The following is a 23,421-nucleotide window of genomic DNA, read 5'->3' as shown; positions in this document are numbered from 1 at the left end:
CTTTAAGGACACCAATTTTCCTTGTGAATGACTAATGTATCGTAATGGTGTTTGATTTGCATTGAGAGATAATCTTATGGAAAGTTTCCCATGCCAGCCTCTAGGTATGGTGAAGGGTATGTGATGATGGGGGTTATTTCAATTCCACAGGCCAAGGGAATAGTATCCTGATCCATGAAATAACTGGCCTTTAGTTATAAACATCTGCCTGCTTCTATGGGAATTTAACAAAGGGGGGTGTATACTTACGCCCCCTGTATTTTAAGGAAGAACGTTTATTTATTTACAATACATTATTCATTCACAACGAAAATTGGTGTCCTAAAAAGTTTGGATATTCCTTTTTTTTTTTTTATTAAGGCATTAAGATCAATTTACAAACGGTGGTTTGTTATTCCTCTTTTTAATCAACCTTATCCTGGGGGTGTAAACCTTCTGAAGCCACTGTTTAAGCCCCAAGCTGCCAATCATTTGAGGCTTGAGTCTTAGCCCCGGTGGCCTTTGCGTTCGACTGATCAGTATTTGGGTTTTTATTACTTTTTTACTATATTACTATAACTTTTTTCAGCATACTATATTATGATTTTTGAATGAATGTTTTTCGACACGTCTTTATTTGCGTTGCAAAAGCTCAGGGAAATCAACCTTGTTTCAGACAATAGTTACGTTGCTTTATTGGCGCATAATATTTGCTTTCTGTGTGAAAAAACTAAAATTGACGTGCAAATTAAATTAGGCATAGTATAGTGTGTCGGAATGTTGAAAAAAGGTTGCTGCCTGTATTCTCGCTCATAGCGCCTCATAGATCCCTCCTCCATCCTCGCTCATAGCTCCTCATTGATCCCTCCTCCATCCTCGCTCATAGCTCCTCATAGATCCTTCCTCCATCCTCGCTCATAGCTCCTCAGAGATCCTTCCTCCATCCTCGCTCATAGCTCCTCATAGATCCCTCCTCCATCCTCGCTCATAGCTCCTCAGAGATCCCTCCTCCATCCTCGCTCATAGCTCCTCAGAGATCCCTCCTCCATCCTCGCTCATAGCTCCTCAGAGATCCCTCCTCCATCCTCGCTCATAGCTCCTCAGAGATCACGCCTCCATCCTCGATCATAGCTCCTCAGAGATCCCTCCTCCAGCTCAAAGTAAAACGAAAATGTTTAATGGGGCAACACAGATGCATAGCATGTTGTAAAAACACGATAAAAGTCATAGTATAATATGTCATAAACAGTCAGTAAAGTAATGGGAAACACCGGAGAATTGACTCTGGAGTGTTGTGAAACTAAACCGTGAAAAGCTACAGAAAAGAGAACTTCAGTGGCTGCTCTACTGGTCTGGATAATTTACTTAAGTAAAAGTACTAATACAACACTGTTAAAATACTCCGTCACAAGTTAAAGTCAGAAGTTATTAGTTTTGGTTGGTTTAACTTCATTTGAGGTTCCACGTGACATAGTATAGTATGTCAAAAAAAGTATAAAAAAAGTCATAGTATAGTAGGTTGGAAAAAGTAAAAAAGGCATAGTATAGTATGTCCAACAAAATCATTGCATAGAATGTCAAAACAAGTCCTAAAAAATCCATAGTATAGTATGTCCCAAAAAAAAAGTCATAGCATAGTATGTCATAAAATTAATAATATAGTCTGTTGAAAAAAGTAAAAAAAAAAGTAAAAAATAGTCTGTCAAAAAGTAATATTATAGTATGTCGGAAAAAAAATCTTAGTATAGTAAAAAAAAGTCATAGTATGTCCCAAAAAAAATATAGTATAGTGTGTCGGAAAAAATAAAAAAGGCATAGTATAGTATGTCCAACAAAATCATTGCATAGAATGTCAAAACAAGTCATAAAAAAAGTCATAGTATATTCTGTCAAAGTCAGAGGTATGCCAAAAAAAAAATCATAGTATAGTATGTGAAAACAAGTCATAAAAAAGTCATAGTATAATCTGTTGAAAACTCATAGTATAGTATGTCCAACAAAAAGGTCCAGGGACACTTTGACATGTGGCCGCCTGACCTGGGATTGATCTACCCACCATTTTACCTCCGGGCCACAAGCCAGCCCATGTAGAAACCAGTCATAGCAATAGCTTAAAACAGGCACCACAGCATCAGCTGACAAGGTTCCACACAGGTTTATTCAAGGAGATGCAACATTTCAAAAATGGAGCTCACACAAGGCGATAAACAGATAATACAAATCATACTGCATTTGTTACGGCACATGAAATGTCCCTAATCCTCCGTTTCAGCTACAGTGCATAGACACAGACTTACAGAATCCTATCCAGACATCTGTACAGAAATGGGTTCGCTTACCCACAAACATGTTGAGGGGAACGGAACATCAACAAGCATTACGCATATCTGATGTGGAAATGTTATTCTTTGTGAAAGCATTCATATCATACATTCTAGAAAATGCACGGTTTATACAAAATAAATATTCCTTTGTTACTGCTAAAAATACGATTTGAAAACATGTACGAAAGTAGAAAAAAAAGTTAAGTGCCGTAGGTTACAGATTACATCAGTGTAAAGTAAAACAAGTTTTAAAAAAAAAAACACATTTCATACACAACACTGCTTTACAGGTACTGAAGTTGTACATTTGGAATGTTAAGGAGTTTTTTGGTTACATGCAGGAAGATGAGAAAAAGACTTCCTAGGCAGGACAGACATTATTTCTACGTGCTAACAACACAAGTCATCAGGCTTCAGTTTACGTCCACAGGTGTTTGCTTTGCCGCTGACGGGCTCAGATTAATGTTCTACGTGGCAGACAGCATTATGGGATGGATTTCTAAGGAGGTCGACCTTTCTGTTAAAGAGGAAGATCCTTTTTTAAACATCCGAGAAATTGCGTTTGCTCACTGCACCAAACAGAAATTTGAAACATAATATGCGCTTCATTCAAAGTCGACAAACTATTTAGAAGTATGAAAAGCCGTTTTGGTTCGGTTGAAGGACCCTTCCCATAATGTGTGTCAGCAGCAAAAACAGAAGTTGACGATGCATATTTGTCACAGAGGGTTCACAGCGTTCTCGCTTAATATTTAGTGAAAGATTAACTTTATTAGTCATACAAATTTAGTTGGAATAAGGGCAAATTACAGAATGTTAAGTGCATGTAAACGTAGTCATTGTTTCTAAATCCCAACACTTTACCAGCTAGCACCAAGCATGCTAACTTAATATCTGTAGCGACTATTAGCTGATTAGTCCCAAACAACAACTCTGCTGGCGGGTGTTACGGGCCGTCCACACAAACAACGACTATAAACAAATAGTTTTCAAAAATCGCTAGAACTCAAGTGGACGGCAGAGTCCACACCGCAACTATAACGGCAACGACATTTGAACGACAGAAACACTGACAGCCAATCAGAATGCATCTGAGTTTACAACATGACACGGCGGAGAGATTTGTTGCGACTTTCCAGCAAAATGGGATTGTCATGCAGACAATGGAGGACTGCACAATTAACTGAATTTGCGTGATCAAGCTATTTTAAATGCGTCATCACGTTTGTAGAATGCTCCGGGTTTTGTTTATTTAGATGACCTATTTCTTCTGGAAAGCCGTGCCCTTGTTTGGATCTCCCCTGCGGCGGTCCATGCCTCTGACATAGTTATTTTTTTGTTTTTGCATTTTAGCCTCGTTAATCCAGTTAACACGTTGCACAGCAGGTAACGTTATTGCAGCGCAGACATGTAAGTTGCACTGTAATGAGTTACAAAAATCCTCGTTGATATTTCGTTTGGTAGATAACGGGCATACATCTTCAACGTATGTAGCAAAATATGGATGTGAAAGCAGTTATAAATAGCCTATGTTACAGTAAATAAATGTTGGTTAAAATGAACAAATAATTGTGATCTCAATCGTGCAGCCCTAACATGGTATAATCCCGTGTAGCACCATTCGCTATAGGAGAGGCTAACAAACAAACAAATTATTCTAAGAAAAAAAACCTTATTTACAATAGATGGAAAAGCGTGTGTGTGTGTGTGTCTCTATCTCTTGGCGTGGTCCACGTAGCTGTTCTCGATGCACAGCACGACGTAGGAGTTGGAGCAGCTGCTGGAGCTCTGCTGGAGCAGGCTGCCGCTCTGCAGCGACGACGCCATGCCGCTCAGCGCCCGCTCGCCCACGCGCCACATCTCGCAGTAGCTGTCAGCATGCGCCTGCCCGCCGCCGGTCGACCCGTGCCACGTCATCTTATCTGGCCTGGGGGGGGGACAGGAAGAGCGGCATGAATAGTTTTAACGCATACTGTAGTTTTTTAGTAGGGTTGGGCATTGTTTTTGATTAAATAATTCTGATTCCCTGCCACGTCATGCTACTATTATTTGGTCTTTGTAAATTACAGAGTGTGGTCCAGACCTACTCTATCTGTAAAGTGTCCTTAGATAACTCGTTTTGAATTGATTAGACGCAGGGGTCCACTCCCCCCTCTCTCCCCTTTCCTGTCTCATAAAGGCCCAACATGCCCAAAAATTAATCATTAAAAGATAAAGCCACACTAGAATGCCGCTTACTGGGCTCCATGGCTGCAACAAAACGAGCGCCTGCTGCCAGGGGGCCGCTACGGAAACAAAACTGAAATTTGGAAACGATCGGATTCGGAACCAACTTTCATCCAAACGGTTCCATTAAAAAATAGATTCCATTGGAATTGTAATTTTTTCAAACAATTCCAAGTTGGAACCGGGTCTCGATGCCCAATCCTTGTCGTCAGTCACAAAGTTTCCAACTATAATATTATAAATGTCAGCTGGCTCACCATGTGTTGTCCCTGAGAACGTCTTTGCCATCAAAGGAGTAGATCGGCACGTTGTCCTTCATCCTGCCACCGTTGAAGATGGCTTCCCAGCTGTCGAACAGTACCTCGTCCTGACAAAGGAGAGACGACACCATCGGTACAAAGATCAGTAGCCGCTGGTCTTTAGGCACCAGTGGCGTATTAGCACAGGGGTTCAGAACCCAACCCCGACTCTAACCCCCTATTCTTGGATAGCTAAACTACCGACTGCTCCTGATGTGATGGAGCTGGAGGACACTACTTTTAACATGCTCTGTTCTGCCTGTCTCTTTTCACTAGCCTGGCTCCGCCCTCCTACGTACTTAGGTACTACGTCTGGGTTTTCTCTTGCCAAACTTTACCGGTCCAATCAGAGAACAGAAGGAGCGGCTGAGAACGATGACGTAGTGCTCGGGCAGTAGTTTGACTTGTAGTTCCGTGATGGCGGCTGAGAAAGATGCGAGCGAAGCCATTCGGTCCGTTGTGGCAACGCTGCTGTGGCCCTCCTTTTTTTTAACTTTATCAAAAAGTATCGGTTCAGATATTTGTGCTAACTGGCTACTTGAGATCTTTTGTTACTCAGACTCTTTGCAAGAAAAGCCAAACTGTCCCTTTAAATGGCTTAAAAAACCTCTGTCGGCTACCTTCAGGTTGACTATTGGAAAACGGTCCCTGTCGGCCCTGCGGACGATGCTGTGGAGATCCTGGAGTTTGGCGGACAGGAAGGCCCGGAAGGTTCCCTTCATCCCGATGGCCTGGGCCTGAGTGAAGCACTGGTAGTCTGCGCCGCGGATGCCCCGCATCCCGCCCGTCTGAGGGACGTTCAGCGCGATCAGGTGGAGCTGGGGAAACACCAACAGGCTCTGTGTTAAAATTTTAAAATAAAACTCAAGAGCAGAGATCTTAGTGTGATGGTTTAGAAGTGGTCTCTCTGGAAAAGTAAGACAGAGGACGGCCAATTACTTCATGTCCTGTGATAAGGTCTAGGGGTTTTGGACCGGGATACATGATACCGTATATCTGATTGCAGGGACCCAGGATTCAGTCAGCCTGAAATTATTTGTTCTGGGAGGGGGGTCAATTCTAACAGGGACGGATAAGCACTTAAGAAGCTGGGTCCAGACTGGTTTAATGATAGCCAGACACATTACTTTGAGAGGATGAATGGGGGCCACCTTCAATCCAGGAGTGGGCTTGTGAGATGTTGCAGATTGGATGTCTATACTAGAAAATGAGAAAAGTACCTGAACTTTCTGGAGGGATCCTAAGAAGCTTTGTGTATGATTGGCTTATGGTGTTGTCATTTAAACATGTGTATTGTCTCTTCAGACTTTTTTGTTGAATGGTCTGTTCTTTTCTTGATTTTTGTCTGACTGGGTGGTGACGACGGAAGGTGGGGGGTTGTGTTCAGGTTGCAAGTTGAATATTTTGTATGTTGTTAAAAAATAAAATAAAAATGGTTAATCACAACAGAAGAAGGAGAAGTGGCCTCTCTTACCCCAGGACCTGAGGTGTGATGGTGGACTGGAGTCTGGGCCACGGGAGGTGGTGGTCTTCGCTGAGGGGTGACCGGGTAGCGAGTGTCCGGGTACGCAGGGTGTTCCTGGGCCGTGTGGACAGAATACCTACCGTCTGGTTGATTTATCCGTTCGGAGTAGCTCGGAAACCTGGGATCTGTGGGTGGTGGGAACCGAGGATCGGGCTGGTACCGCGTGTCAGGTTGGTATCGGGGATCAGGTTGGTTTGGGTATCGAGGGTCCAGGTGGGACTGGTCCCCAGAGCCCGGGTGAACCGGACTGTCAGGGGGCCTTTGGGAGCCGTGGGCGGAGGTGTCGGTGTTGGAGTGGCGGTCTGGGGAGTAGGGTACGACCGGTGGGGGCTCCACAGCTGCAACCTCATTACCCTGAAAATAATGTGCAGAGATATGTTGTAAAACAGGGAGCACTGAATGGTCTTAAGGGAAATGTTTCTTTTTTAACCTGGACCTATTTTCCAATGTGTATTGAGTGGAAGAAGGGAAAAAAGGAAAATAACACTCACATCATCACTGGATAGAGATATGTAGTTGCCAAGCTGAATAAAAGGAGACAACAATTAATACACATGGAACCATTTTTACCTTGTCATTTCTCATCATAACATTGCTGAGTATTTCACCTGGACTTGACGAATCCCACCTCGGACCCGTAGGTAGAGATCTGTTTGCTCAATGATGTACACCAGAGAGCCCTCAGGTTGTCTCCTAGCACTGGATCTCATGATGTCATACGACTTAAACACCGTCACCTACACACACAAAAACACTCAAAGTAAACCAAGCCGGGGGGGGGGGCTCCTGTTGTCCTGTACAATGACAGTGGCATTTGTATTCTTTATTTCTAAGTAGATTTTCTATGCTGTATGCCACCCCATACTTTAAAATGTTGTTGGATAATGACAAAATAAAGCAGACAAATCTGACGGGGAACAAGTTTTCTCACCCCTGATGACTGTCCTGGTAGTCCAGGCACCCCAGGTGGTCCCGGTGGTCCGGGAATATTGATAGCTGTCATTCAAAAGACGGTCACATCACTGAAATCAGACATAATCTTGAATATATGCATGTGTTTATGATTATAACTCACTCTGTGTGCCCCTGTAACTTCCAGGTAAGGATGGTCCTGGGGGTCCAGGCGGCCCCGGTGGCCCAGGTTGCCCATCGTAGCCTCTCCCTGGTTGACCAGGTGGTCCCTGGGGGCCGGGTGGGCCAACGACTGAGTCGCCTCTTGGGCCCTGGTGGGACAAGGACAGAAAGATTTGGATTTCTTTGACTCTAAACTGACTCCGTAAAGCTTTATGTTTTTGACAATGTTTCCATCCACATTTTTCAGAGGTTTCCATTCACTGCACAACATTCAAGCTAACATTTAACAAAGACTCTTCGCTAAAATGGATTGCGTCGTCTACCTACAAATGATTATTGTTGCACAAGTTGTAATAGAGCTTATTTGCCAGCTGATATAATAACAAAATATTTCTATGGTGATGCAGATACATTATAGCATTTCTTATGGCATATATTTCACTCAGAAATTTAAAGTCTGTCGTCTCCTCGTTTGTCCACTGTATGTCTTTGTTGACACCTGCCGCGGCTGAAAAAAAGAAGGAAATAACCTCAAACTACTTCTTGTTTTTGTGGCGGGTTGCAGCCGTTAAATGACCTACGACGTAATGGCAGTTCATTATTTATTCGGTAAGTTCTGTTTCCATCGGCGTCTATCGCATAAGCCGGATGCGATGAGAACAAACTTCGATGTATTTGAAAACCGTGTGGATGGAAACATGGTTAGTGAGATCTTACAGGAGGCCCAGGCGCTCCTGGGGCTCCGACTCCGCTCCCTCCGTAGCGGGGGTCGTAATATCCTCCACCTGGTTCTCCTTTCTCTCCTTTGTAGCCTGGGCTGCCCGTTTCACCTTTCAACTCGTTCTGGACACAATGAAGAAACATCCCAGACATTTGAACAAAAATCATACTAATGCTACTAGTATAACTATAATGAGTTGAGGCTTACCCGTAATGTGTAAATGTCAATGGACCCCCCCGCGCCTGGATCAGAAACAAAATGTCTAGTTTTTACACGCTGAAAACATGAAACTGTTATTTTTCAGCTTCTTCAACATGTGCACAGACGAAGTGGTTCTACCTTGGATTTCAAGTGTCCCTGGTAGTCCACGATCACCTTTCTCTCCTTTAACAGCTATAAACAAGAGGCACAGCAACAATGTATCACATTAAGATAGAATAAGACTTTATTTGTACTGAGGGAAATTGTTAAAACTTTTAAAAAGAAATAGTTCATGTGACAAACTCCAAGGCCTGTGGGCCAAATCCAGCACCTCACACATCAGTTCAGGTTCTCAATAGAGTTTGGCCCGCCTAGTTTTGCGCCAAACCAAAAAGACGGCTTGTAAGAACACAGAAGTATGTTTGGAAGACGTGGTTAAGTGAAATCGGCAGTTTTGTGAAAGAGAAAGAAAGAAGGGAAGGACGTCGCCGAGCTTGAGGATGATGTGACTTGTCTTCAGTGGAAAACGCACGACGTGACACTCAAAGCTGAATCTGGCAGATTTATCGACTTTGAGACAAAGGCTACATTTACACATCGCTACGTTTCCCCCTCTCATTCCTCCTGCTCTGGCATTTCCCCCCCCCTCTCATTCCTCCTGCTCTGGCGTTTCCCCCTCTCATTCCCCCTGCTCTGGGCGTTTCCCCCCCCTCTCATTCCCCCTGCTCTGGTGTTCCCCCCCCCCCCTCATTCCCCTGCTCTGCGTTTTCCCCCTCTCATTCCCCCTGCTCTGACATTTCCCCCCTCTCATTCCCCTGCTCTGGCAGAGCCAGGCTAGCTGTTAACCCCCATTTCCAGTCTTTATGCTAAGCTAAGCGTTTGCTGGCTCCAACTTCATATTTGAATTAATAGTCTCATCTAACTCTCTGTTAGAAAACAAATATGTGTCAAACTATTCCTCTCACTCTTGGCACTCTTTCTTCTAACTTGACATGACACGATTCTTGTTGATTTCTCATAGTTTCTTACTTTTCTCTACCTGAATGTATTGGCACCTGTTTGTGCACATACTGTAAATGTGGGATGTATGCTAACTTTTTTATGGGGGGGGGTCAGTTGGTGTTGGAGTAGTTAGGCGTTGGGAGTGCTGTGTGTTTGTGTTTTCATATTTTCTGTATATTTGTCTTCTCCTTCTAATAAAACATACTATGGAGTGAATTTACCTTGGAAATATCTGGAGTAATCATCCAATCCCTGAAATAAGAATAACAAGGATTATCATCCAGAAGTAGTAACATTTTAGCCATTATGTGGCTAAACACATAATGACAGCAATTTAGCCAAATGAATATAAAAATCAATGTGAGCATCAAAAAAATCTTAATTAGCTTTGAAGCAACTCATTTGGCAACAGCCTGTATGTAACAGACGTTCGTTGATATCAAATATCAGTTACGCACCAAAGATGTAACTGGACAGGCATAAGATAAGAAACCTATTAATAAATGATTCATATCTTTCCCAAAACTTCCTAACTGAATATGACACCCAACTGATGAAGCCCTGGATGTTTGTGTGTCTGGACTCACTCCGAGCCTGTCGCTGGGAACAAAGGGTCCAGGAGGTCCAGGGGGACCCGGTGGACCTGGAAGACCCTGGCACAAAGCAACACATATTGGTTAATGCATGTCGATGGCGTGATCATAGAGCTGAAGAGCAAACAAGACTAATAATAAATCAGATAATTGATATAGCACTTTTCAAGCATTAAGCACAAAGTGCTTTCCAGATTAAGAAGATGACAGCGTATGAATTAGGAATCAGAAACCCACAATGGCGATGTTTCCTCACCTCTGAAAAACAATGTTAATTGATCATGAACACTGGTTATCACTGTTGGCAAAACTAAGTGTCAAAATAGTTGTGACAACTACAAGACGTGACGTCTTGTGGACCCCCCCACCCCTTGTCCTTTTTGTTGCTATACACGTGTCTAGAGACAAGTGCCAACAGAACAAAAAGCATAGCTTTAGCTCAATGGTTGGACCAATATACAACTTATGTAATTAAAATTTGTCATAGCCAAACAAAATCAACAACAACCTGAGCACTGTAGCTAGTGTTAGTAATTATCTGCAGTAGAACAAAGAAAATGTAAAAAAATACTGCAATTAGACAATTATGTAGTAACTGTTACAGGAAACATGGAAAAATGTGAACATTAAACGTGTGAGATACTCACAGGGAAACCAGATGCTGAACCTGAGTCTCCCTTCTCTCCTCTGGCGCCGTTCAGCCCGGGTCGACCCTACGGTACAACACAACAGACAGATGGATGGATGGATAGATGATGGATGGATGATAGATAATAGATGGATGGATGATAGATAAATAATAGATGGATGGATGATAGATGGATTAAGATTTTAAAGAGAAGGATGGATAGATAACTTTTGTCATTTTGACATAAATATGAACAAGATTAAAGGCCTTATGTGTGTAAATGAAACATATCTTACTTTAGTGGTAGTGTGGACGTGTTTGCACCATTTTTAAATGGAGACTCCATTAGGAAATCTACTTACCGGTCTACCTGGAAACCCAATCTCTCCCTTATGGCCGGGGGGACCAGCAGGACCCTGGAGGAAAAAAAAAAAAACTCTTTAAGTTTATTATACATAATCATTTAGCCTATGTTTTATCAGCAAAACACTCAAAATGTGGTAATTGAAAACATGGTACGCACTGGAGGTCCCACAGGGCCAGGGGGTCCACTATCGCCCTGGAAACGAATACACACATACTGTAAACACTGACATTTTAAGCAAAAACTCACTTATTTATACACTTAAAGGGTAACTTAGTTTTTTTCCCAACTTGGACCCTATTTTCCATTTTTTTGTGTCAAGAGACTGATGTGTACAACAATCTTTGAAACTGGTTCTGTATTGAGTGAGAACACTGCGATCAGCGGCCGCTAACCGGGCTCCGCTGTAACCCTGTGGGGCAAATGGGCATCGTCAGTTTGTCACCTAAACGTTCTGTTGTTACCACTGACAGGCTCAGATTATTATTCTGTCCGCCAACATTATGGAAAGGATCGCTACAGGTTGCTAAAAGAGTAAAATCATCTTTGTTTTAACCCAAACAGCTCCAAGCTCATCTACCGAGCTATCACCAAAACCCACCAGACTTCATTAAATAAACCGCTCATTCAGCATCTATAGAGCCAAACTATTTATACATGTTAATCAGTAAATTACGCGTATATTTCAATCATTATTCAAAAAGTTGAAAGACGACTCAAAACGGCTTTTCATAGTTTTTTGAAATTTTTAGAGTTTTTGTTTCTGTCGACTTTGAATGAAGGTTATTTTACGATGCTAAAATGACTGTTTATTTACATGGAGTCTGGTGGCTTTAGCGATAGCAACTTTGTGGAGCTTTTTATGTTTAAAAAAGGATTTTACTCTTTAACAGAAAGGCTGACCTCCTTAAAAACCTTTTTCATAATGTTGTCAGACACTTAGAATATTAATCTGAGCCTTTTGTTGACGTAAATTGAAGATGCACTATTGTCTTTTTAACTTACTTTGTAGCTGACTGCAGCGATCTTACTTATTACTGGACCAATGTCAAAGATTGTTGTTCCCATCAGTCACTTACAACCAAAAACATGTGAAATAGGGTGTAACCTTTAAATACTTGGATTACAAAGTAAAAGGACAGAAACAAAGCTAGATGATACATGCTGTCATTCAATATTAGCTGTGAAAAAATGAGTGAATGCATCCTCATGGCTCATTATCTGGTCATCCATAAAGGTGTTTACCGGCCGTCCTGCCAAACCACCGAGGTACTGGGGTCTCCCATCAGGCCCCAGGATGAGACCAGGCTCCCCCTTCTCCCCCTGAACAAAACAACACATCTGTCTTAAAGCCACTATCCGAACAAAATCAGACATCTTAAATAGATAGCTACAAGGAAAACTAATTAAGAGTAATTTCACAACAGATCCTAAAATAATTCTATGATATCCAGAAAGAAAGTTATGCTTTTTCTTGAAATAGCTGCCATTAATTTGCAAGAAAAAAACTAACAGAAAGACCAAGTCATTAAATAAAAATAGATATCTATGTAAACTGTAATCCCAGGGAAACATTAATTTCTTCAACTACTAACTAAATAAATATGAATTATTTTTTTTTTCAAAAGTGCATGATAGTCAAATTATGAATCAGAGCTGTCAGGAATTTAAAAAACAGCTAACATTGTTGATCTTGGTTTCCAGACACCTGGGCAGCAGGTGAATTAAATTGATAAAATGATATGGTGGTATTACAATCTATTAATTAAGAAAAACCGTTATGACAAATCTATCTTTGCAGTGTACAATGCATATTCCTGGAGAAACCGCGGTGTGAGTGCTGTGTGTTGGAAGGCTCCCCCTACCAGAATGTATGAAGGTGTGAACGGTGTTTCTCCGTGAATGCATGAATGAGTACACGGAAGTTGAAAACGTATGAATTTGTGTCAAATTTGAAAATTCTGTCCATTCACTTGAATGGGGAACATGTCCCTGAAAAGGTTGACTATTACATAAAGTATGAAAGTTATGGACATTTTATAAAGATGCAGGAATGTCCTGATGCTGCTGTACATTTTGATGTTTGAATGAAGTTTCTATGTTGACAAATGCGCAAAAAAGCATATGGAAAAATAATAAATACGTAGAAGAACATAGGGCATTCACAACCAATTAATTCAATAGTGAACTTTCTTACTTTAGGTGCATATCCTGGAGGACCCGAGTCTCCCTTTTCTCCTTTTGGTCCAGAGGGCCCCTAAGTGAAAACACATACACCCTGACTTCCATCCATTGAATCATATTTATTGGACTTTTCCAACCTGTGTAATATGGATAGTAATACATACCGGGAATCCTGCTCGACCCGGAATACCACTTCCTCCCTAAAGAAGAAAGAGGGATGACACATGAAGAAAATGAGCCAATACTCTGTAAAAGTGTTAGAATAACTTTAGTTTAGGGAGGTTTATGGTGAGGTCAGTAAGGGAAGCACTCACCTGCAACCCTTCGCTCCAATAAAGATCATTATACTACAGCAAGACAAAGTTAGGTCCGTTAGAGCAGGCACAGTGTTAGTGGATATGAGGAACTCAAGGTGAGATCAAGTGATTTAGGCTTCGTTCACACGCGGCGTTTCGTTACATATAATCCTGCGGTGTAAACTGTGTTTTCAAAAGGGTCCTGGGCGCTTTTATTTAAACGGCAGCACCAACGGCTTGTTTCCTGCAGAGCATCATTTAATGTTTTTAAAAAGTTTTAAAAATTGAAACCCCCCCCCATACTACGTCAAGCACCTTTTTGACAGCTGACCAGTGACAAGCTGAGTAGCCAGACCTGTCGTTTCCTTAACAAGAAAAGAATGGAGCTGTTATATGAGATGTTCAGGGAATGTCGGTTAGAGGAACTCTCTTTGTTTTTAATAACAGTAGTAGCACCGCTCCCTCTCTCTGTTCATTCTCTAGCTCGCTCCACCGCCTTGTTTCATCTCGGACGGCTCCACATGGCACTCTTTAGTACTGACCTTAGTGGTCCCCTAACACTGTATCTGAAGTCTCTTTATATAGACCTTAGTGGTCCCCTAACACTGTATCTGAAGTCTCTTTATATAGACCTTAGTGGTCCCTAATACTGTATCTGAAGTCTCTTTATATAGACCTTAGTGGTCCCCTAATACTGTCACCATTTCCAGCCACTGGGGGGGCCATGAGCAGGCTGGGGGAACGCATATTAATATTAAAAAACCTCATAAAGTGACATTTTCATGCTATGGGACCTTTAAACAGTACTGGAGTAGATGTACTTGGTAACGTTCCTCCACTGGTAGCAGCAGCTGGTACTAAAGCAACAAAAGAAGCTTTCTACTGTTTTTTGGAACCAAAACGCTGGCAGCTTCTTTTTTTTCTTTTTTAAAAATACAAAAGCGCCCTAGACACCTTTTTCTCATCAACAAAGACGCCGAGTGTGAACAAGGCCGTAGGGATTAAATGACAAGCTGTCATGTGTGGGTTAAATTCTCAATCTCTATGGTAACGGCGGGACTGGACGTCTGACTCACATCGCTTGACTGGTAGATGACTTGTCCTGGAGGTCCGGGGGGCCCTGGAGGTCCAGGTAGCACTCCGTCTCGCCCTGGCAGACCCTGCCACACAAATGGACATGAAACCATTCATAAGAAGAACACACAGTGACATAGTATATGTATCGACACAGATTGAGAAAACAAAAAAGTACTTTGGTTTGCAACGAAAGTGACCTTCCCATCATGCTTTGTGTTTAGTGCCAATTTGCACGTTAGCATGCTAAACTAACAAGGCGTTGATGGTAAGCACATGGTAAACTTTACACCCGCTAATCGTCAGCATGTTTCAGGTTTGACCCCTTACCACGGAAATATCATTTTTTATCATTTTAAAACTTTCATTTTCAAGTTTTAAAAATATATTGACATATAAACAGTGAACATATTTTATATATTTTGCACATGACTCACCCTCTCTCCTTTCTCTCCTCTGTCTCCCTTTTCCCCCTAAAAAAGAAGACAAAGAGTGTAAATGAAAACAAGCAAAACAGGAAGATGACCAAAGTGTCTAAACTACTGAAGTACTACAAGAAGTCCTTTTGATTGACAAAATCCCACAATTCATCTGGCCTCCTACCGGCTGTCCTGTGAACCCGTCGAGACCGGGTATCCCGGGAGGTCCTCTTGGTCCCTCTGATCCTTTGTCCCCATGGTTACCAGGCAAACCTGCCCTACCCTGGAAATCAATAAATGAATACAACATTAGTAATACTCATACTCAGGACTGGGGAGGTTAAACTACATTAAACCTTCAAAAACGTAGGCTTGAATCCATCTCTTATTGTTAGATACAACTTGATTGACTTATTCCAAGAATATACCTCAATTAATATGATAATAATAATAGCAGCTAAATATATAGCCAATAGAGCCACTATTTGCTGAAATTTGGAGAAAATAAGAGACACAGACATACAGAGTCTGCAGTACTACTTACAGGCAGCCCTGGGATACCAGCTGGACCCTGGAAGACAGAACACACGGAAACATGAGGAGGACATCTACTGTCCAGACATGAGCTGTGTTCTAAACCATTCCCTCGTTCACTATTTCCTACATAGTGTTTATTGTATAAGGAACTATACAGGGAACGACTAAACAGATATGATCTAATCATCAGGAGACGCTCCGGTTATGTGTGTGACAGAGGTGTCATGTCAACAAACGGACACTAAAATACTGCCAATACGTCCCTGAAACAAACCAAGCACTCAGGAGAATATTAAAGGTTGTGTTTTATTAAAACTACCCCCCCCTCATCACATACCCTTCACCATACCTAGAGATTGGCAAAAACAAAAGACAAGGCTACAGCCCGGACCTCGAGGAGTCTGCGATGTTGCTCCAGTTGTAGGTGCGTCGTATTTACGATCAAATTAGTCGTGCATTGTGGGTATTTTATAGTGGACTATATAGTGAATGAATGGCGAACACTACATGCACACGCGTGCACAGTTCAAGTGACAGAGAAGGCTTTCTAACACAGCTAACGTTTCACGTATGGGTGATGGTGTACCTGTGGTCCAGGTGGGCCACTGAGTCCAGACCAGCCGTTGTTCGTCTCGTAGCCATCCTGGTTACCGCGTAAGGAGAGAGGAGGAGAGGTCAGTGTTGTAGTCGGGACCACCTCAATCGAGACCAAGTCATGACCAAGACCAGAGTGGATCTGGACCGAGACAAGCCTGTGGCAGCGTCTGAAATCTCACAGTCTCAACATTTGTACTACGGTTCAACGGCACTGTCAGTAAACCGTGGTGAGGATTTTTTCAACGTCACTTCCTGAGAGCCTCCTTGCTGTTTGAAGAAGCGTAACCATGGTAACCCCTGCCGACCCTCCGCTCTAGCGGCTTCGCCAGATAACGCTTAAATTACTGAAAGAAGAGAATAACTAGACCAACAGTTGTTGAAACATGTAGAAATGTAAATTAGAGTGTTATTGACGTCAAAGAGACCCCAGTTTCTGTCACTTTGTCTGTTATGATCGTTACTGCCGCTTTGTGTGTTCTTTATGCCGGCTTAGTGTCCAGTATTGCATACTGTAATATATTTTACTGGAAATAGTATGCAACTCCCATAGTATTGGTTTTATACTAAGGTTTTGGACAAGCTAAAACAATCTCACATACTGTTTTAGCTACTAAATAGGATGTTAGTGTGGGATTTTGGATGCAGCCTCAGACTTTTTTTTCTTTTTGTTTCAGTCCTGGACCCAACTCTGTATTTATTTGGTTGCATCTTGGCAAATCTCATTGCTCTCACCTGTCCACATAACAAAACCTAAATTACTAAAAGTTTCAAGATTCTCTTCTATAAATCCTCTATCTATGCGACCAATTTGGGGTTTTTCCTGCCTCGCTGCGACACAAGTTGCTGCGTCCTGCTACGCCCTGCAGTGCCCTGCTACATGATCTACTACAACTACTATTTCTAGTCATAGTTCCATAATCTTTATCATCAAACCCTCAACCGGCCCCGTCAGACACCGCCTACCCAGAGTTTCTCCCAAAAAGGAGTTTTTCCTCGCCACTGTCGCACTAAATGCTTGCTCTTGGGGGAATTACTGGTCTGGGAAAACCCTGACAAACTTCCAGCAAATCTGAGATTTGCTCTGCAAGCCCGTCTGGCTAAATTTTTCCAAATCGAGGCGCCAATCACTGTTTACATGATGATGACGGCAAGCAGCTTTTTGTTTATATTCAACATGGCGGCCACAGAAGCGCAGCAACCCGTTGATGCCGCTGTCACTGCTACGTCACCCGGATCGTTGGTCTGATTGGTTGAAGGACTATCCAATTGCGCCCAGAGGCATTCGAGCGGCGTCCGTTGGTGACACCCCTTTGGAAATGGGGTGTGAATGAACATTGCTCGAGAAGGGTCTGATGTAACCAGGCTAGGGAATTACTGGAATTGTTGGGTCTTTATAAATTATAGTGTGGTCTAGACCTTCTAGCTCTGTAAAGTCTCTTAAGATAACTCTTGCTAAGATTTGATACTATAAATAAAATTGAATTGAATTGTTGGTTGTGTCCAAAGTTATCCAGTTTTTGGCGCTCAAAATTTAAAACCTTGTCTGTTAAACCCGACCCAATGTTGGCTATATTTAGGATTACTGGGAGACGACAATCCTCTTACAGGACCCACTCTCTCTATAGCAGGGTTCACAACCCCTCTAGCGCGCAGACTAGTTCTATTGAACTGATCCCGGTCCTGGGCTCTGTGTTCTAACCCGACCCTAATCCGTGCACCTGTGTGTGTGTGTGTGTGTTTACTTACAACGCCGTACGGTGGCCCCGGGGGCCCGGGAGGTCCAGGGGGCCCGACTGGTCCCATGGGACCTGGAAGCCCTGCCAGCCCGATCTGCCCCGATGTACCCGGCAGTCCTACATCCCCCTGAGCACCCTGAGGTGGGACGCACAGGTAGACTCCTGTTATTAGCAGGTAATGAGATTACCCTGGATGCAACTGCAGCAGAACGAGTGAGGAACGGAGGACAAACAGGTGATGTGCATGAAACGTGTGCAGAGACAGAGGTCAGGCAGAAGTCTCAACAACAACTAAAACAGATAGAGTAAGATATTATACTTGGAAAGAGTGAAAGTGACAGCGGTGGAACAAGAAGTCAGATCCTGTACATCAGTGAAAGTAAAGCACCTCTCGCCAGGGAAGGGTTAGGACACATAGCTCGGAGGATGTGGTTCCAGAAAGGGGAGTCATTCACAGCTGCTTAAAAACAAAGAGATGGAAACTGATACAAAAGGTTTGGGAACGATAAAGGAAATCCCCGAGGAGAGAGAGCCCCCCCCCCCACCACCACTCCCGAGTACCTGCGACCCATTACACACCGTAGAGGATGGAGCAAAGTAAGAAAACAAGTCCGTGAAAAAGTTGGAGTCTTGCGAGTTTCGCTAGAGAAGGGCAACAAACAGGAAGGAGAGAATCTATGTGGAAGCACCCGCCACAAATGTCCTCATTTTCATTTCAGTTTTTAAAGAAAAGACACAGCCAGACAAAGAAATCTCACTTAACTCACCTTTGCTCCAGCTGTACCTGGAACACCAAGATCACCAGAGTCCCCCTAAAGAAGGGAAAGACTTTTTTTTTTTAGAGAGAGAAAGGCTTTTTCCCTTTATTTGATAGTGACAGTGGATACACAGGAAAGGGGGAGAGAGATGGGGGATGACACTCAGCGAGAGAGCAAATCAGAGAAAATGTAGTAACAACTTGAACGTTTTCCCTGTGTTCCTCGAAGACTTACGTGTGCATATTTGGCCGAAGGGTTTTAAGGGTAATTGGGGCAGCACCTAAGCTTAATGAATGTGAAATGGGGCAAATAAAGCACCAAAAAAACTTTAAAGAGAACATTAATGTAACTAAAAGACTTTTTCTATCTAATGGATGTCAAAAAAAAGAGAAATGTCAAACTTAAAAAAATAAAAATAAAACAGTATAAAAAAAACTTTCAAATGTCAAAAATGTAAATAAAAAAGTAATATTTTTTTTTTAAGTCAAACTTGGGAAAAGACAAATTATCCGTAAAATAAAACCTTCTATACATCAAAAATCTAAGAAAAAACATAAAAAATTAATTGGAAAATAGTCAAACTTTGAAAGCATCAAAAGTGTGAAAAAAAGAGAAGTGAAATTAAAAAAAAAAAAAAAAAAAGTCAAACTTCAAACACAAATTTGTCAAAAGTTAAAAAAGTACCAAAAAAAAAAGTTGAATAAAAAGTCAAGGGGCCCCTGGGTAGCTCACCTGGTGCGCGTGTGCCCCATACACAGAGGTTCAGTCCTTGCTGCGGGTCAATTCCAACCTGCGACCCTTTTGCTGTATGTCATTCCATCTCTATCTCACCTTTGACGTCTAAGCTGTCTTGTCAAATAAAGGCCTAAAAATGCCAAAAATATTATCTAAAAAATAAAAATAAAAACAAGAACATCACCGGCAACTCTGGTCGTGATTGGCCAACGGCGCCTTCAAATCAAATAATATTATACGATGACGGACATCTGGGTTGTTATAATTACTGGCCCGAAATGGCGTTTTACTTGCCCTGGGCCATCAAGAAACTCTTACTGTTGAACCCTTCCTCATAGTGTGTTGTTATTATAAAGTGTGACTGAAAAGGGAAAAGAAGAAACTGTTTCTAGCCACGCTATAATAACTGGCTGAAATACATAACAAGGCGTAGATGGATCAGGGTGGAAAACAAAATAAGACTGCACGTTTTATCCTGAACTCGTGAGACATATTCAGCCATCTTACATCAGTCTGTGTATTCTCACCTTCTCTCCTCGGAGTCCGGGTTGACCCGGTCTGCCGGCAGGACCAGGGGGGCCCTGAAACGGCACACAGGATAGACACAAGCATTCTTTTTTATAACACTGATTCATTTCCTGACAATCATCTAATCGTCTAAAAGACTAGAACCCTATCTTACACCAGGCGCAACGCAAAGCCCGACGCAAGTGTCTTTGATATTTAAGACCGTGCAGGGAGGTGTGTTCAGGTGCATTCTGGGCACGCTGGTCTTACAGGGAGGTGTGTTCAGGTGCATTCTGGGCGTGCTGATCTTACAGGGAGGTGTGTTCAGGTGCATTCTGGGCGTGCGGGTCTTACAGGGAGATGGGTTCAGGTGCATTCTGGCGTGGCGGGTCTACAGGGAGATGGGTTCAGGTGCATTCTGGGGGTGCTGGTCTTACAGGGAGGTGTGTTCAGTGCATTCTGGGCGTGCTGTCTTACGGAAGGTGTTTCAGTGCATTCTGGGCGTGCAGGTCTTAGGGAGGTGTGTTCAGGTGCATTCTGGGCGTGCGGTCTTACAGGGAGGTGTGTTCAGGTGCATTTGGGTGTGCTGGTCTTACAGGGAGGTGGGTTCAGGTGCATTCTGGGCATGCTGGTCTTACAGGGAGGTGTGTTCAGGTGCATTCTGGGCGTGCTGGTCTTACAGGGAGGTGTATTCAGGTGCATTCTGGGTGTATTGCTATCTTGAGGTAGCAGGAAGTGATCATTCAAAACTAGCAAAAGTGGATTTGGACACGCCCTAAACACACCCGCAACGGGCGCTTCACGCCGTGCTCTCAGAGCGTTAAAATAGGACCCTAAACGTTTTTACTCTACATCCTGCAATGAAAACGGTGGCATCCTACTCACTGGCAGACCGGGGGCTCCGTCCAGTCCTGGAGGTCCAGGGGGTCCAAACGCTACGGGGCCGTTGGGTCCCAGAGCCACTGAGACACCAGGGGGGCCGGGGGGGCCTGGGGGGCCTGGAGGACCACGGGTACCCTGGGTAACAAACCACACGTAAGTCCTTACGTAAAGTCCAAAACCAGGTTTAAGTCATTGAGTACGTTTACATGCACAAAAATATTTCACGATTATTCAGAATAGGAAAATATCCTGATTTTGATGCAGATCATGTAAACAACATATCACCTTGGTATTTAGAATATAGCAATTTCAGATTAAAACATGTGGGATATGACGGTAAAACTGGGGTTTTAGAGTGACAAAACCCCAACAAAGTGATTAATCGGCTAATCATTTATATTTTTGTCTGGTTTAATTTAGAATAAAATATCAGATTTTATAAACTACATGTGTTTTGTGTGCAGAAATCTGAATGTGTAAAGTAACTAGTAACTAAAGCTGTCAGATGAATGTAGCGCAGTAAAAAGTAGAATATTTCTCTCTGAGATGTAGTGGAGTAGAAGTAGAAAGTGGCATGAATAGAAAAGACTCTTATTATAATTTAAAGGATGATCGACGTACCCGGATCTTGTCCAGGTCTGGGAATCCCGAGCCCTCCATGTCAAAGAACGTCTATCAACACATAATAAAAACACGTGAAAAATTGAAACAATAACTGAAAGTGAAAGAGAAGCAAGTCTGAAGTGTGTGGACGTACGGGTCGGTCCCCGGTGCCCGGTCCGGGCGGTCCTGGTAGACCCGGGGGGCCTCTGGGTCCGGGTTGACCCTCTCCAACCTCCCCCTGCAAACAGTCACACATTTGACATTATCGATTGTGTCCAAAATATTTGCGATTAACAATATCATTGTCTCAAATTTATAAAACTATTTATTCATGAATTTATTTTTCTAACAGATTAGTTTTGGGGCGTTTATTGTGACAGTTCAGACAGGAAAGGGGAGAGATGACACGCAGGAAACCGCCGCCTGAGCCTCTATATATGGGCGCTCGCTCTACCACTAGAGCCACCCAGGCAAAATAAATAAAGTTTATTAAACAAATAAAGTTTTGACTGAATTTGAGGATACACCTGTTGTTATATACCGCTGTCATGTGACCCAGATAATCAGAAATACTTTGTAGTAATGTAGTAACACAAATACAGAGCGCATTGCATCTTACTCTGAAAACAACTCTCCGCTCTCCTTTGACTTGTATTGGGTGAAGGTTCCAATACCAAGTAAATACTAGGGTTGGGTAGCGAAACCCGGTTCCATTATGGATCGATCCCCCCCACCACTACTGCTAGCAAACAACAGAAACATGCCTAAAGGGCGCCAGGATAGCTCAGTTGGTGGAACTTTTAGGAAGACCAAAGTGGAAAGAGACGTGAGGAATCAACAGAGAGAATGGGGAGACGCTAAGCTAACGTTATGGCCAACATTATTACGTTTGCAGCGAGTATTATGTTACAAGTCAAATATCCAAATATCAGTTTTAGGCTAACTATGTCTCTATGAAGTAAACCACACCTCTTTATTATCATGAAACAAAAAGGCACCGCTGAAAAAAAGTTTACAGTTATATTTTGAAGTTCTGATTTTTTCTTTGAATTAACAGAAAATCTCTGTGTCTCTTTTGCCATTCGTCGCAGCCTCTCGCGATGACAATAACAAAATAATATATTGTGCAGCCCTGCAGGACACAACAGAATCCATCCATCTTTAGTCCACTCCAACCTTTTGGCCCTTAAGTCCAGCAGATCCTGTATTTCCTGGTAACCCTCGTGGCCCAGCGGGACCCTGGGAAACAGGAGCAAAAAAGAACAAAATAACACCAGCAGTTTAGTTATGAAATGATCTAGAAATGCCTAGATAGATAGATACATAGATACATAGATAGCCCTGACCCATAGGTACATAAGTCTGGCCTAGGACCTTATTATCCTGTAATTTCCCCTTGTGGGATTAATAAAGTATACATTATTATACATTATTATGTTTCTACAGAAAAATCTCATTGTGATCAATACAAACAAAAGACGCTTACAGCTTTTCCATCCTCCCCTGGATCGCCCTGAAAGATAAAGAACAACCAGTGAGTGACATTCACGTGGAAAAGGAGTAGCAAAAGATGCCCGTCCCCTTCCTCTATCTCTGTGTTGGCGCTCTAACCTGCAACTGATTTCTGAGGACTAGCTAGCTAGACTATCTGTCCAATCTGAGGACTATGGTTACTGTACTCAGATCTCTGCAGGGTAAATCCAGACAGTAGCTAGACTATCTGTCCAATCTGAGGACTATGGTTACCTGGTCCTCAGATTCTTGCAGGGTAAATCCAGACAGCTAGCTAGACATCTGTCTCAATCTGAGGACTATGGTTACCTGGTCCTCAGATCTCTGCAGGGTAAATCCAGAGTAGCTAGACTTCTGCCTCTTGAGACTATGGTACCTGGTCCTCAGATCTCTGCAGGGGAAATCAGACAGCTAGCTAGACTATCTGTCCCGTCTGAGGACTATGGTTACCTAGTCCAGCTTCGCAGGGTAAATCCAGACAGCTAGCTAGACTATCAGTCCAATCTGAGTTTTCTGTTGACGACTAAGACGTACACATGTTCCACCAAAACAAATTCCTTCTTGGCACTATTTTGCAGCGGCACCGTGGCTCCGTCCGGCGCTTAGCTCCGCCCAAGAAGATTGTGATTGGTTTAAAGAAATGCC

General features: G+C 42.7%; 2 protein-coding genes across 3 annotated transcripts in view; one reads left to right on the top strand and one right to left on the bottom strand.

The window, feature by feature from the left end:
• Window positions 1-5,704, top strand: part of LOC116674048 (PI-PLC X domain-containing protein 1) — a 16,797-nt gene extending 11,093 nt beyond the window's left edge. The window contains 1 exon segment of the mRNA XM_032506569.1: window positions 5,455-5,704. Within this exon segment, the coding sequence (XP_032362460.1) occupies window positions 5,455-5,459 (5 nt within the window). The 3' untranslated portion in view covers window positions 5,460-5,704.
• LOC116674007 (collagen alpha-1(XVIII) chain) overlaps window positions 2,116-23,421 on the bottom strand; it is a 57,160-nt gene continuing 35,854 nt past the window's right edge. The window contains exons 10-43 of one of the 2 annotated variants that reach the window (XM_032506479.1): window positions 22,751-22,777; window positions 22,441-22,503; window positions 21,419-21,502; window positions 21,283-21,333; window positions 20,665-20,796; window positions 19,800-19,853; window positions 18,547-18,591; window positions 18,359-18,421; window positions 17,790-17,915; window positions 16,033-16,089; window positions 15,454-15,480; window positions 15,094-15,192; window positions 14,928-14,963; window positions 14,493-14,576; window positions 13,435-13,467; window positions 13,285-13,320; window positions 13,134-13,193; window positions 12,182-12,259; window positions 11,096-11,131; window positions 10,935-10,988; window positions 10,592-10,657; window positions 9,939-10,004; window positions 9,573-9,603; window positions 8,488-8,541; window positions 8,356-8,390; window positions 8,145-8,270; window positions 7,429-7,576; window positions 7,285-7,349; window positions 6,962-7,090; window positions 6,845-6,877; window positions 6,303-6,707; window positions 5,449-5,646; window positions 4,787-4,896; window positions 2,116-4,230 (exon numbers count right to left, since the gene is read on the bottom strand). In XM_032506479.1, coding sequence (XP_032362370.1) covers window positions 4,017-4,230; window positions 4,787-4,896; window positions 5,449-5,646; window positions 6,303-6,707; window positions 6,845-6,877; window positions 6,962-7,090; window positions 7,285-7,349; window positions 7,429-7,576; window positions 8,145-8,270; window positions 8,356-8,390; window positions 8,488-8,541; window positions 9,573-9,603; window positions 9,939-10,004; window positions 10,592-10,657; window positions 10,935-10,988; window positions 11,096-11,131; window positions 12,182-12,259; window positions 13,134-13,193; window positions 13,285-13,320; window positions 13,435-13,467; window positions 14,493-14,576; window positions 14,928-14,963; window positions 15,094-15,192; window positions 15,454-15,480; window positions 16,033-16,089; window positions 17,790-17,915; window positions 18,359-18,421; window positions 18,547-18,591; window positions 19,800-19,853; window positions 20,665-20,796; window positions 21,283-21,333; window positions 21,419-21,502; window positions 22,441-22,503; window positions 22,751-22,777 — 2,925 coding nt within the window. In that variant the 3' untranslated portion in view covers window positions 2,116-4,016. The remainder of the gene's footprint in view (window positions 4,231-4,786; window positions 4,897-5,448; window positions 5,647-6,302; window positions 6,708-6,844; window positions 6,878-6,961; window positions 7,091-7,284; window positions 7,350-7,428; window positions 7,577-8,144; window positions 8,271-8,355; window positions 8,391-8,487; window positions 8,542-9,572; window positions 9,604-9,938; window positions 10,005-10,591; window positions 10,658-10,934; window positions 10,989-11,095; window positions 11,132-12,181; window positions 12,260-13,133; window positions 13,194-13,284; window positions 13,321-13,434; window positions 13,468-14,492; window positions 14,577-14,927; window positions 14,964-15,093; window positions 15,193-15,453; window positions 15,481-16,032; window positions 16,090-17,789; window positions 17,916-18,358; window positions 18,422-18,546; window positions 18,592-19,799; window positions 19,854-20,664; window positions 20,797-21,282; window positions 21,334-21,418; window positions 21,503-22,440; window positions 22,504-22,750; window positions 22,778-23,421) is intronic. The other variant, XM_032506480.1, reaches the window with a different exon arrangement.

The sequence above is a fragment of the Etheostoma spectabile genome, chromosome 24, assembly GCF_008692095.1.
Source record: "Etheostoma spectabile isolate EspeVRDwgs_2016 chromosome 24, UIUC_Espe_1.0, whole genome shotgun sequence".
Taxonomy (NCBI): Eukaryota; Metazoa; Chordata; class Actinopteri; order Perciformes; family Percidae; genus Etheostoma; species Etheostoma spectabile.
This window is presented reverse-complemented; position numbering and strand designations above follow the sequence as displayed.